The 15,594-nt window shown below is 45.2% G+C and overlaps 1 protein-coding gene across 1 annotated transcript; it reads left to right on the forward strand.

The window, feature by feature from the left end:
- The first annotated feature begins 260 nt into the window (after window positions 1-260).
- Window positions 261-14,584, forward strand: LOC129824880 (leucine-rich repeat-containing protein 4B-like). The gene is made up of 2 exons (XM_055884420.1): window positions 261-780; window positions 2,392-14,584. Exons 1-2 carry the CDS (start codon window positions 535-537, stop codon window positions 4,345-4,347), a joined length of 2,202 nt encoding a protein of 733 aa, XP_055740395.1. The 5' UTR covers window positions 261-534; the 3' UTR covers window positions 4,348-14,584.
- Window positions 14,585-15,594: the final 1,010 nt, after the last annotated feature.

Here is a 15,594-nt window from a genome sequence, read left to right on the forward strand (position 1 = left end):
GAGCAATGACACACACCTTTTTAAGGCTTCTCAAGTTATGCACAGGATTCACAGTCCTTTCAGAATAACATATACCTGGAAGGATATTTTATTTTCCATCAGCTCTGCTCAGTGTAAATGTTTCTTAACAATTGGAGGAGCATGATATACTGTTCTATTTCTAATATCTGTGTTCTCTCTCTCTCTCTCTCTCTCTCTCTCTCTCTCTCTCTCTCTCTCTCTCTCTCTCTCTCTCTCTCTCTCTCTCTCTCTCTCTCTTACAGTAACTCTCTCTCTCTTTCACAGTAACTCGTGGATTCTTCTCAAAGGCCCCACTCAAATCCCTAGACGGAGTAACATCTGTTTATGCACATATTTCTGTTAAACCCCCCTGGAAAGAACAGAGATAGACGGAAGATAAAACACCTTTAAAAATGAAATATTAAAAGGAACAAATTGCCACTGGAGAAACTAAGCAAAGTCAACCTGGTTGAGGAATCCATCATCTTGGGATCAACATCTTCGGAGAAAGGGCAGGGTCATGTCCCAGTTGCCATGCGCAACACCACGGTGACCTGCCTTCCCTGCCCCTCCCCCCTCCTCCTCCTATTGGTCCAGCTGCTACTGCGGCTCCTCCTCTCTGGGCCAGAATTTGTAGGGGCCGCCTCCCCCTGCCCCACCCATTGCAGCTGCTCCAATCAGGCCAGTCGAGTCATCTGTACGAGACAGAGTCTGGATGGGGTACCTGAGAGCATATCAGTCAACACACGATACCTCAACCTGCAAGAGAATTCAATAGAGGTAAATATGGACTGTACTGAGCATTATCCACTATGTTCATTTCTTTTGTTTGACTGTGTGTTTGTGTGCGTGCATGCCCATGCATGAGTGTGTGCGTGTGCGTGTACAGTATGTTGGTAAGCATTATGTAAATGGCTGTTTTTATATACTTGTTTCAATGTAATTACCTGTCATTCACTCATAATTACCATGGAATAATGCCTATCTTCTGCAAGTGTTCCCCAACCGTTTTGCAATTCAAATGGAGGTCATGTTAATATGGAAATCAAACAGTAACACAGCAAACAGCACAAAAACAGGAGCATGTGTGTCAGCAGATTGTATGTCAGAACCCCAAGCTAGTTGTTGTGGTTTTACAGCTGCACTGGGACACTCCATTTAACCCCAGCTTCCCAATGTGAACTTCCTCAGCATGTCAGCCGTGTCATAGAATACATATTCCCGCTGTTTTCAGTTGATGTATTTAGGAACTTTGCGCTCAGAAATGTGCTGCACACTAGAAATGTCTAGACAACTTCACAGACACGAGGTTGCTGAATACGCTTAGTCCATTTGTGAATTTGGATACAGAGTGTTTTAGGCTAATGCTCATTAGTTTTGGCAAAGTTTGTGGCAAATCAGTAAAGTGACTGCAGAGAGAGGAAGTGGACAAACAGATGATTGAACTGTATATGATGGCTACAGAAGGAAAAGGGAACATCAACCCTCATGGTTTGGTCTTACGAGTTAAAGAGTTGCAGCTTGTTAAAATATAAAATAAGAAATAATAACACTATTCATTACACTTCCCTCTTAGCCAACGGATTCTGATTGGATTTGTTGTATCCCGAAGCCCCACTTGAAATGATTAAAAATCTAAAAATATTGAAACACCTGGAGGCATCCTAGATTCTCTGGCTTATTTTTTTCTCTTCTCCCCAGCAAGTACCCTGAGAGTAAAGCTTTGACAGCTCCCACTCCCCTCTTAAACACCCCCACCCTCCCTATCACCCTCCCCCCTCCTGCTCCACATAAGGAGGATGCAGTGGCCTGGCTCCAGGAGCTTCTCACTGCCTCCCTCACTGAGAGCATTGCCCACACATATCTCACACAGCCATAGATGACTTGCCTAGTTAAATAAAGGTTAAATAAAAAATTAATAAAATAAAAATAGATTTAAAGGGATTTTAGTCCTGCTCACTAGCTGTGTGTCTGATGCCTGGCCAAATGAGCTCCGTTTGGACAGCCCAGATACTGGTGTGGGGTGTCCAGGGGCCCACCCAGTCCAAGTGCACCGGCAAAAGTGCACCGTCTGTTCATTTACCAAAACTGATACACCACAATTAATAATTTCAGCCTCTGTGTGCATAATTGTTTTGTAGTGTTGTGAATTTTATTTTGGCTCATATCATTGATTTGAAGTTTTTGTTTTCTCTCGCTGTAAGATTTGAGTTGATGTTCATGTTTGTAAAACATTATGGTAATGTTCCGATAGTGTCCCTGCATTCACACCTGTGCTATTGCTTTCACACTCTACCCAGCTGTCACAGCCACTGGAGCTGCACCCTGTTTACACAGTCTAGTCACTCTTCATGTTGTGAGATATTAACATTCTCCCTCTCTCCCCACCAGGTTATCAAGTCAGACACCTTCAAGCACTTGAGGCACCTTGAGATCCTGCAGCTGTCTAAGAACAAAATCAGTCAGATTGAGGTGGGAGCATTCAATGGCCTGCCCAACCTCAATACGCTGGAGCTGTTCGACAACCGCCTCACCCTGGTCCCCTCACAGGCCTTCGAGTACCTCAGCAAGCTGCGGGAGCTGTGGTTACGGAACAACCCCATCGAGACGCTGCCGGGCTACGCCTTCCACCGCGTGCCCTCGCTGCGCCGGCTGGACCTGGGAGAGCTCAAGAAGCTGGACTACATCTCAGACGCCGCCTTCGTGGGCCTGGTCAACCTGCGCTACCTGAACCTGGGCATGTGTGGTCTGAAGGACATCCCCAACCTGACGGCCCTGGTGCGTCTGGAGGAGCTGGAGCTGTCTGGGAACCGTCTGGAGATCATCCGGCCTGGCTCCTTCCAGGGCCTGGTGTCGCTCCGTAAGCTGTGGCTCATGCACTCACAAGTGAAGGTCATCGAGCGCAATGCCTTCGACGACCTGAAGAACCTGGAGGAGCTCAACCTTTCCCACAACTCCCTGCACTCGCTGCCCCATGACCTCTTCACCCCGCTGCACCAGCTGGAGCGGGTGCACCTCAACCACAACCCCTGGGTGTGCAACTGTGACGTGCTGTGGCTCAGCTGGTGGCTGAAGGAGACGGTGCCCAGTAACACTACATGCTGCGCCCGCTGCCACGCTCCCCCCGGCCTGAAGGGCAGGTACATCGGGGAGCTGGATCAGAGCCACTTCACCTGCTACGCTCCCGTCATCGTGGAGCCGCCCACCGACCTCAACGTTACCGAGGGCATGGCTGCAGAGCTGAAGTGTCGCACGGGCACCACCATGACCTCGGTCAACTGGCTCACGCCCAACGGCACCCTGATGACCCACGGCTCCTACCGGGTCCGGATCTCCGTGCTGCACGACGGTACGCTCAACTTTACCAACGTCACGCTGAGGGACACGGGTCAGTACACCTGCATGGTGACCAACTCAGCTGGCAACACCACGGCAACCGCCGTGCTTAATGTCACTGCCGCCGACGTTGGCGTCAGCTACTTCACTACTGTCACCGTGGAGACGGTGGAGCCCAACGAGGGCCCGACAGTCTACGCGGGCGTCATGAACAGCCACAACGAGTCATACGTCATTACCCCGTCTGGCCACCAGTGGAGGGGGGGGCTCCCTACCACCGCCTCCTCCCTGTCAGCCTGGTCCTTGTCCTCGTCCCGGGCCACCCGACCCACCTTTACTGTGCCCATCACTGCCGAGACGGGCTATTCTGGCCTTGATGACGTGATGAAGACCACCAAGATCATCATTGGCTGCTTCGTGGCCATTACCTTCATGGCAGCCGTGATGCTGGTGGTCTTCTACAAGCTGAGGAAGCAGCACCAGCTGCACAAGCACCACGGCCCCGCCCGCGCCATCGAGATCATCAACGTGGAGGACGAGATTGGCGCCGGTGCCGGTGGACGCGGGAGCGGTATCTCAGGGGGCGGCACCGTCTCTCGGGATGGAGGCGGAGGGGGCGGAGTAGGAGGAGGGCAGAGCCTGAGGATGCATCACCCGGAGATGGTCAACCTGCCCAACCTGGCCAGACAGGAGCACCTCAACCACTACTACAAGGCCCACCACTTCAACAACAACATGATGGGCCTGGGCATGGGCCTCAACAACAACAACAACCCCTCCCTCTCCCCCTGTTCCCAGACCCAGAGCACCCCCAACTCCTGCGCACAGGGGCACACCTCCACCAGCGGTGGCACCCCCACGGGTGGCTCGCTGCCCTCCCCTTTGCCCCTGCCCCAGCTGGGCATCCACAGCTCTCTGAAGGGGCTCATGGGGAAAGGCCAGAACCCTCAGATCGAGCCTCTGCTCTTCAAGAGTGGCTCCAAGGAGAATGTGCAAGAGACTCAGATCTGAGAGAAAGAGAGAGACAGATGGAAAAAGAGAGAGATTAAGAGACAGAAAACAGGGAGATTGAGGGAGATAGAGGAGTCTGATTGTACTATCCCCATGGCCATATTTCGATAGAAAGTGTAGGCAGGCAGAATATGAAATATTACATAGACACTGCTTTGTATGGTTAGTGCATAGAGAGCGAGAGAGAGAGAGAGGAGAGATTGTTCTCACACCTCTACTGTGTCTGCTCAACACCCGTCCAAGCATTAACATCTTCTGAGACACTCCAAGACACACACAGACACACACAGCCCGACACAAGGACAGGAACATTCTATCAGCTAACACATACACAGTGCATTATGAGATTGACAACTATGTGCCAAACTTGTGCATATCTGTGCCAAAGTAAAAACCCTCGCAATCTATATATCCATCCGCAGCATTCCCAGACTGAATCAGGTGACCAGGTTCAATACTCAGACACAATAAGAATCACCATGGTTATAACTAAATACAGATCACCTCGTATATTATCAGATACAATCCAAGTCACCATGTATATATAGAGATAAGATCTGAGTCACTCTGTTGAAGTAGGCGGATAAGTGTTTGGGACTGTGTCAGAGCAGTACAGGGCTGCCCAGACGCACTCTGTGGAACAGCACAGAAAGTAAACCATTGAGCAGAACACAGTTTAGTGTCGGACAACAAGCAATGTGTAGGAAGAGGAAACAACATCAACACTGGGTGTGTTTTACTTAGTGGGCTCAATCTCACTTTCTCCCCTCTTTCACACCTCACTGGCTACTCTCTTTAAAGGAGAGGAAGGTATATGGAGTGAATCGTCGTAAAACAAATAACGTAATAGCAAAAAGGACTACGAAAGATACAAATAAACTGTGAAAGTACATATTATATATAAATATATTTTCATTCGAAGAAATAAATTATGAAGAATCTTTACCAAGTTTCTGACTAAATAGCCACAGCTTCTGAAGAGTATATGAACTGCTGTCATAGCGGTCATCACTATGAAAACTTTGTTTGGCTAGAAACAAGATGGCCGACATTCTGTGCTGGAAAGGGACATACTGTAGTGGAGGCTGTGGATGAGCAAGAGCTCAAATTGGAAACTGGCACAGTGTTTGATTGAATTTATTTTGGCTTCAAGTTTTGTGGCATCACAAAGCGTTCTCTCTCATGCCACATTTACATAAACAGGGTCGTTGGAGAAGGGGGATCTTTACTCTCCATTTAATGAGAACATATGATTACAAAACTTCACCCTTAGATACAAACAATATGGATATTGTAATGATGATAATTATAATAATTCAGTAAATGCTTATCAACCGTATACTGTAGATAGCTCTTAAAAGCAGATATAGGTTTAGCATGCTCTGATTCAAGTGGTAATATCTAAAATTGCAATGTGATCCGTTTCAACTACATGCATTCAGTATATCTGTATGCAATATATCATGATATTGAGAACAAATTATTATTATAATTATCATCATTATTACTATTATTATTATTATTATTGTTATTATCATACACTGAGTGTACAAAACATTAGGAACACCTTCCTAATTTTGAGTTGAACCCCATTTTGCCCTCAGAACAGCCTCAATTGGTCGGGGAATGGACTACAAGGTGTTAAAAGCGTTCCACAGGGATGCTGGGCCATGTTGACTCCAATGCATCCCACAGTTGTCAAGTTGGCTGGACGTTCTTTGGGTGGTGGACCATTCTTGAAACACACAGGAAACTGTTGAGCTTGAAGAACCCGGCAGTGTTGCAGCTATTGACACACTCAAACCGGTGCGCCTGGCACCTACTACCATACCCCGTTCAAATTCACCCTCTGAATGGCACACATACACAATCCATGTCTCAATTGTCTTGAGGCTTAAAAAACTGTCTTTAACCTGTCTCCTCCCCTTCATCTACACTGATTGAAGTGGATTTAACAGGTGATATCAATAAGGGATCATAGTCTTCACCTGGTCAGTCTATGTCATGGAAAGAGCAGGTGTTCCTAATGTTTTGTACAGTCAGTGTATAGGTGGCAGAGCAGCCTAGTACATCCTTATGAAAGGGATGTTTATAATTGATCCAGTGGGGAATGATTTGATTACACATGGAACGATGACGATCCCTTCAACCACCATATTGACTCCAACAACAGGGGATGGACTGTGTTCCACCAAACACCAACCTGCAGAAACAGGTGGCATCCTCACAGCCCATGCCTCCTCAGAAACTCCCAGTCTCAGCCGATCAGGACCCCTCATTTTATTCTGTTGTGTAAAAGACAGGACATGAACCTTTGTCGAAGACTGCTCGTTTGCAGAGGATTATATCAGAACTCAGTGTTCTCATGTGTGAATGGAATTCATGGCAGCAGGGAGCTAAAGGAGGACAGCATTTTGAAGCGTTTGAAAGGTAAGAGCAACCTATTCAATGAAAGAGACAGAAAGCCTAGATGAATCATATGGTGATGGTTGAATTTTTTTTTTTAAGGAAAAGGACAAATAAATAAAAAATATAGAAACGTATAGATCTCTTTTAAAAAAGCTATTATAAGTGTTTTTTCATTTTGTTTTTATCTAGTTTGATTATTTCCTTTTTATCTTTTTTTAAATCAAGTGTTATCTCAATTGTAATATTGTTATTGTTATTATAATTCGCTAATTACACTGGTTATAATTCTGAAAGATGTTCTGTCAGCAGAAGTCACATTGAGAAATTAAAATACCTGGCACACAAAATGGCGGTTGAACTCTGTGAAACTTGGTGGCATTAGTTTTTTTGTGTTTTTTTCCATTTAATTGAAATATCACTTTTGGTGTGTATCCCTTTGGCTAATACAGCTGTGCTTGAGATGAGACACACAGAATGTGAAATGGCTGGCGAGGGGTCTCTTCCTGCACAAGGAGGACAGGATAGTTCCTGCTTTGATTTACAAGCTTGCTCACGCTCTCTCTCACTCTGTGATTTTCAGAATGTCATAGCTATCAGTGCTCCGAGTGTGATTTCGCTAAGTCAACACCCTGTTTCCATGACTACCTACCCTCAGAATAATGCGCCAAACAGCGTCACAGCGTGCACCTCATATGGTGCCCGATGCCCCCTGTCAATCATGTTCCTTTAAGACAACATATCTCTCTACAAGCCGGCCAGTGTTCTTCCAACAGTAGCAAATCACCTTTCACAGTGTGCCCATATCCTAACACAATGTCCCTACAGGTTCCTGCCACCAGGTTTCCCTGGCAACTGTTGCAGCTGCGACAGTCCTCATCATAGCATCTTGATTTGGGTTTCTGATGCAAATATGAGGGAACAGGCCGTATAGAAGGCTATTAACATATCCATGGTCCTCACAATAGATATTTATATTTTTTCACGGCACTTACGCAAGTGATTTACACATTCGTGTTGCTCATGGAAATAATGAACATATTCCATTGGCTTATTCCAGTGACTTACATCCTGTATCCATATCATCTGCACACACTTTTGATTTACTTATGCAGTGATTTACATCGTCTATATCACTTCTACATGTCAGTTACATATTCCTACACCAGTGCTGAACATATTCGTGTACCTTGCACTTGTGATTAACACTCATATCCCATGCACCAGTTATTAACATATGTATTTTCCCAACACCAGGGATCTTTAATCCCCTCACTAGTTATTTACATATTCATGTGTGTGTGTGTGTGTGTGTGTGTGTGTGTGTGTGTGTGTGTGTGTGTGTGTGTGTGTGTGTGTGTGTGTGTGTGTGTGTGTGTGTGTGTGTGTGTGTTCAGTGGTTCTGACAACAACTATTCCCCCAGTACTCTGGATGTGACTCCCTGCCTGTCTTGTCACATCAGAAAGCATTATGAAGCCTTATGAAGCTCTTATAAAGTGTTACAGAGAAGAGCTAGAAAGGCTTAGTGGCAGAACAAGTTTTGCCAGTGCCCCACAGTCCCAGTAACATCACTGCAGTGACTGAGTCACACAGCACTGAACACACACTTAACACTAATGGAAACGCTGTGTTTACTGTGCAGGAAGAGACCCGCTCGCTCAACCATTCAGGGAATAAGCCGTGTGTGTGTGTGTGTGTGTGTGTGTGTGTGTGTGTGTGTGTGTGTGTGTGTATTCGTTCAATTACGGTACCTACAGTAGTATTTTCGATTACTATGGCAACTTGATATTGTTTCCATTATTTAGAATGCAGCTATATCAGTGTGTGTGTGCATGCATGCGCCTGCTAGGTGAGTGTATGTAATGTGTGGGTTGTGTAAAGAGTATGCAGAGAGAGAGAGAGAGAAGGAGGGAGGGGGCCAGTCAGACCTCCATTTTAAATCCCCAGTTTAAAGCAGTTCTCTGTCTGTTTCCCTCTGCTCCAGGCTGTTCTATGATCCTCTCACTGACACTTTAAGTAAAAACGGGATTTCTAGTTAAGCAGGGTTTTCCCCCCCTCTCCCCTCTGCCTATTGGGATAAGCCCAAGAGATCAAAGGTCTGCTCTATCACGGCCAGTCTCTTTAGCATTCCACTGGCCTCTGCCTCTCTCAACTCGTAGTCAATCTGAGGTTACGAGCTTGTGGTCAAGTTGCGTGTCACACTGCCCTAGTTATCCTCACTGTTAAACCAGCCAATCAAGGCTATAGTGTTTCTTAATTGGACAGGGGCCGATGGCCTCAGTTATCTTGACATGTTTGGCTGTTCTAGCTCAGGTCCTGGTCTAATGAGACAATATTAATCAGGCTTTTTATATATTTAGGATGTGATTTTAATTATCTTAATTGGTAGAACCTGCTGTGTTCTGATCAGAGCAGCTTTTTTTTATGTCACCTTTATTTAACCAGGTAGGCCAGTTGAGAACAAGTTCTCATTTACAACTGCGACCTGGCCAAGATAAAGCAAAGCAGTGCGACACAAAGAGCTAAAGAGTTGGGAGGTGATCTTTGTGTTTTTAGATAGTCATGTTTCAGGGGCCTTATTTGAGCTTGAGGTGAGCATAGCCTTGTTTAGGTGAGACAACACCTTTAGGGAACCAGCCAGGTCCACCATTGGAGCTGGTCCCATATGTGGGTGGTGAACAGATGTAAGCCATAGAATTAGTAAGTTGTTATCTTCCCGCGTAGAGTTTAATTTTATTCTGTCACCCAACCATTTAAAAATAGTTGTGAAACGACAGTGGAGCCGCTACATTATTGATACTCATAGTGTCAATGATGCATACGCTCCAGCGCCAAATGCAAATGCTCCTCCCAGTTGTCAAGGCCAGAAGTGTCAAACCGCTGTAATTTATAAGCATTATTATTGCTATCATATTTTTTAATGGCCATCAGATGGCCTATGAATACAGACCCAGAGAAACCTTGCAGCTTCTCTTGTCACACATCATGATGATGATGATGGCGACTGAGACGGTGGAACGTTCAGATGCAGATCTGTGTGTCTGTAGTCTCTAGTCTCCTAGTTTAACTTTACGTCATTGTCAGACTAGTAGTCAGTGGGGGATTTTATTACTATGACGCCAGTCGGTCTTTAGATGGGTTTTAAGGAAGTCTACTTCTACGAGGCTGGTGTTTAGATGCTCTCTTGGTTATTCTGGTTGTGCGTGTGGTGCTGGCTCAGAGTATTTCCTGTCCATATTCTCCCTGTGAGGTTTTGTGGAGGTTGAGATCAGATGCTCATGGACGTCAGTCTGCGCCATCCGTGTGATTAGTACAAGAGCCTGCAGCCACTTATCAAACAGGCCTCCCTGTTGCCTACACACATACGTACGTGTGCGCACACATACACACGCACAAGCACATATAGGAATGAGTGCACACACATTTGCGGATTGACTGACATTGACTGACTGATTGATTGTGAATGATTGATTGAAATGGGCTTTCTTAATGATGTGTGTCTTTGTGCGGTGGGCTTAACACAAACCTCTCGCCAGATCCCAGCAGGGCTGCGGTTCAGAGGCTGGGGCTTTGTGTTCTGGGAAGGTGTCCTTAATTTGACAACAGAGAGACATTCAACATATGGCTTATTTCATTGTTTCCTTGGCAACCATGTCCTCTGTCACAAGATGTCCGTTTTGGTTGACTTGGGCGGCTGACGTTAGTGTTAGCGTGCTGTGACGCGGGGGAGATTAGCGGTGTCTCATCGTGGATGACTTCATCTTCTGTCGATGACTGTTCTGTGCTAGAGGTCAGGCAACCTCAGGCGGAGAGGTTCATATGAGGGGAAGTTTTATTTTTAACAACCAAATCTACTATTATTTAGATTTCACTTGTTTTTGAGAAACTTACCCCAACCAGTGATTCACTTCCTCATCCCCATAAGGGGGCTCTGGAAAAACATGAACAAAAACACCCAGATACGTTCTTTTAGGAACGGCAAAGCTCTCAGTATATAACATCTAAAGACCTGCATCACTATTTTGAGAGCTCATCCGTTTCCGCAAACTGGACCCTTCTATAACATGCCATTTACATCAAAAATAGAGATTTGGTTGCAAAAAAGCAAAATGATCCTTTAACAGGGAGCAGCCATCACTGTTACTCCAACACTCTAATGGGACATGCTGAAAAGCCTCTAATTGTGGAGTCCAGCATAATGGATCTGGTCATTAGGCTAGGCCTTCCTGAGCACACCGTAGCTGTGGTATTCAGCTGGGACACTGTTCTTCATGTCTTTGAACACCCTGTTCTGAGAAGGAACATTATGGAACACTTCCTTCTGAAGGTTCTAGAACATTAAGATCCTTGTTTTTGGAAGTTCTAGATTAGAGAAATTGACTCCTCTAATCCAAAGTGTTCCATACTTGAGAATTGGAACCGCTTATGACAGATGTTCTAGAACACTCTGACGTCCCCTGCAATGCTCGGGAACCTTCCCTGTTGTTCGGGGATGTGTTGTGGAGTTGTTGGATTCATATCGGAATGTCCTGAACCATCGGCGACTATTAAAGGATGTGCTGAGCCAGCAGCTCCTCTCCTCTCAGAGGACAAGCTCGCAGTCAAGTCTCCCAACAGCAACACACATTCACCCCCCTCTGCTACTCTGCTCTCCTCTTCTCCACAACAACACAGCACACAGATTTACATTTTATTGGCACCTTGGCTCACCATCATATTCACACTCTGATGTTTGTTTGAAGCTGGGCGGCGGCCATAGCGTACATTACAAAGCTTTGAAGTGCAAATGGCGGTCTGCTGCACTGCATCCTATGGAGGGCCAGTGTAGAATAACCACGGTGTGAGAGGAATACGCAGCCAGGGATCATGTGTTGATAGTCGTTTCCTTGTGTGGGGATAGAGCGGCGTCAGCAACCCAGTGTGATGCAGGGTCAAGTTCAAACCAGACGCCAACACTGGTGGTCAGAACCTCCCTAGTCAGCCAGGCAGCAGAGTAGAGCTGGAGGAGGAGTCAGGGCTCTGAGGGCTGACCTGACTAAGTCGCTTAAAAGCGTTTGCTAAATGGCATAGAATTGTTCTATTATATTACCTCCAGAATCAATGCAATGAACCAACTTGAAAGGGAGAAGCAGAGTAGCAGTAAACATTCATCAATATGAAATCAAGTTTAATGGGGCAACCCTCAGTTCTAACAAAGCACCTCCCCGCCATTGTTTCAGTAAAAGGCTGAGGGATTGGGCAATGTAACCACTCTCAAATTCATAGGCAATGTAACCCCTCTCAAGTTCATAGGCAATGTAACCCCTCTCAAGTTCATAGGCAATGTAACCCCTCTCAAGTTCATAGGCAATGTAACCACTTTCAAGTTCATAGGCAATGTAACCCCTCTCAAGTTCATAGGCAATGTAACCCCTCTCAAGTTCATAGGCAATGTAACCACTCTCAAGTTCATAGGCAATGTAACCACTCTCAAGTTCATAGGCAATGTAACCACTCTCAAGTTCATAGGCAATGTAACCCCTCTCAAGTTCATAGGCAATGTAACCCCTCTCAAGTTCATAGACAATGTAACCACTCTCAAGTTCATAGACAATGTAACCACTCTCAAGTTCATAGACAATGTAACCACTCTCAAGTTCATAGACAATGTAACCACTCTCAAGTTCATAGACAATGTAACCCCTCTCAAGTTCATAGGCAATGTAACCACTCTCAAATTCATAGGCAATGTAACCACTCTCAAGTTCATAGACAATGTAACCACTCTCAAGTTCATAGACAATGTAACCACTCTCAAGTTCATAGACAATGTAACCACTCTCAAGTTCATAGACAATGTAACCACTCTCAAGTTCATAGACAATGTAACCACTCTCAAGTTCATAGGCAATGTAACCACTCTCAAATTCATAGACAGAGCTATGGATGCAAGTACTGACCTCGCATCCATGATATCAACACTCTAGCTCTAACTATGTTTTAAGGCTATACAGTGTTTGTTTACATTTATTTTGTTTACAAACATTGGAATAAAACAAGCTAACCGTTGAACTAAGCCCATGAGGCATTTAGAAGTTAGATTCTTCAAGAATCAATGCGTACATTGAATGAATACATCTATTGATGCTCATGGACACATCATCAGTGATGCAACCTGAGGTCATTTGGTGTTTGGGGTCTTTCAACATGAATTTATAAGGCCCTTTAACTGGAGATATTGATTTTGTCTTTTAACTTTTACATTTTTAAAAAACTTGTTGTCTCCCCCTGTCAGTTTGGGAGGTGTGCTGCTGTCCTCATTGGTGCTGATGTATTTATTCAGGCTGGTCTCCTTCAACCTCCGTCTCTGACACCCCCCTTTGATACTTTATTTTTACCTCGCTCCACACCATCAGCCACCAGCTGGCAGAGTGTGGCTTCTAATGGCCTCAAACCCTGGTGTTACTTAACACGTTTACCTCGTGTTTACCATACATTTACCTCACAGGAGGTTGGTGGCATCTTAAATGGGGAGGACGGGCTCGTGGTAATGGCTGGAGCGGAATCAGGGAATTGGTATCAAATACATCAAACACATGGTTTCCAGGTGTTTGATGCCATTCCATTTGCTCCGTTCCAGACATTATTATGAGTCGTCCTCCCCTCAGCAGCCTCCTGTGCTTTACCTCATATATCCAACATGGTCGCCCACAGTGTATACCTCACTCACCACAGAACAACCCTTTTCCCCTCAGGCAGACAACTCCCTCTCACAGACAGAGAGACAGAGAGACAGGCAGAGAGACAGGCAGAGAGACAGGCAGAGAGACAGGCAGAGAGACAGGCAGAGAGACAGGCAGAGAGACAGGCAGAGAGACAGGCAGAGAGACAGAGAGAGACAGAGAGAGACAGAGAGAGACAGAGAGACAGGAGGAATGAGCGATGAGGTTGACTGTCAGAGGACACTGAGACGTCCTGTCACTCCTTATCCTGTCTGGGTACTGGCCTGGGTAGGCAACACTGTATCTGTGTTTATATACACTGTATTTGTGTATATCTGTGTGTGTACAAGTGTGTGTGCCTGTCTATATGTGTGCATGCATTCCCATGTGCTTGTGCACAGTTGTGCGTTTGAGTGTGTGCAGTGTGCTTGGGTATAAGAGCATGTGTGTGCAGCGTGTGTAAGAGCATGTAATGTGTGTGTTGTGTGAAGAAGAGAGAGGGACATGAGGGGGAACGCTGCGGTGCTTATATGTCAACCAGTGCTGGAGGGGCCGATGACTCCAATCCTCACCCACGGAAAGCAAAGGAGCATGGCTGACTTACCCCCTTTCTCCTTGTCTCCCTTTTATCACCCTGTCCCTCAGAAATGTAGATTAAGCATCAGTCCCTGCCTGTCCCTGCCTCGCTCTGAGTCACACACACACACACACACACACACACACACACACACACACACACACACACACACACACACACACGTTACTTCAACCCTAACCCTCTCTCAGGAAAAAAGGGAAAATTAACACTACAACAAGCCAACACTTGAGATATTTCCTTCCCTTTGTTTAATTAAACATAGACTCCATCTGCTCTTTTGGTTTGCTTCTTCTTTTCTTCTGCAATATTGACTATGGTTGTTCTCGTGATTGTTTCTTATGACTCTGTTCTAGCCTGTTCTAACCATGGGTGTGTGTATTAACACTGGAAACATGTCACGTGTGTGTGGAGGAGGGGTCATTTGTTCTGCTTAAAGGTTCCGTGACAAATCTTTTTCAGACCATTCAACCTCTGTTCATGTGCCATACTGAGACATTTATGGAATAAAAATGACGTTGTTTTTTCACATTATCCCCATTGAGATGCTGGTCGTTATTTTGAGTGACAAGTGAAGTTTGAATGTCTCAGAGAGAGTACAGATGAAGTCTGAAGTTTACATACACTTAGGTTGGAGTCATTAAAACCTTGTTTTTCAACCACTCTACAAATTTCTTGTTAACAAACTATAGTTTTGGCAAGTCGGTTAGGACATCTACGTTGTGCAAGACATAAGTCATGTGTCCAACAATTGTTGACAGACAGATTATTTAACTTACAATTCACTGTATCACAACTCCAGTGGGTCAGACGTTTACATACACTAAGTTGACTGTGCCTTTAAACAGCTTGGAAAATTCCAGAAAATTATCTCATGGCTTTAGAAGCTTCTGATAGGCTAATTGACAGAATTTGAGTCAATTGGAGGTGTACCTGTGGATGTATTTCAAGGCCTACCTTCTCAACTCAGTGCCTCTTTGCTTGACATCATGGGAAAATCAAAAGAAATCAGCCAAGCCAAAAAAATGTAGACCTCTGCAGGTCTGGTTCGTCCTTAGTGCGCAAGTATATGTCACGCCCTGGCCTTAGTATTCTTTGTTTTCTTTATTATTTTAGTTAGATCAGGGTGTGACATGGGGAATGTTTATGTTTTGTTGGTTTTGGGTGTTTATATGGTAAAGGGGTTATGGGGTGTAGTAGATGGTTTTGTGTTGAGTGTATATGTCTAGCGTTGTCTATGTTGGTTAGTTATCTAGGAGAGTCTATGGTTACCTGAATGAGTTCCCAATTAGAGACAGCTGATTTCGGTTGTCTCTGATTGGGAGCCTTATTTAGGGTAGCCATAGGCTCTCATTGGTTGTGGGTAATTGTCTATGTAAGAACGTTAGTAGCCTGTATGTTTGTGCACAACGTTTGTAGCTTCACGGTCGTTTTGTTGTTTTGTTATTTTGTATAGAGTTTTTGTGTCGTGTTCATCTTCGTTGTGTTTAATAAAGAAGATGGCTTATTTTCCAAAAGCTGCATTTTGGTCCGTTAATCCGCCA

The sequence above is a fragment of the Salvelinus fontinalis genome, chromosome 2 (assembly GCF_029448725.1).
Source record: "Salvelinus fontinalis isolate EN_2023a chromosome 2, ASM2944872v1, whole genome shotgun sequence".
Classification (NCBI taxonomy): Eukaryota; Metazoa; Chordata; class Actinopteri; order Salmoniformes; family Salmonidae; genus Salvelinus; species Salvelinus fontinalis.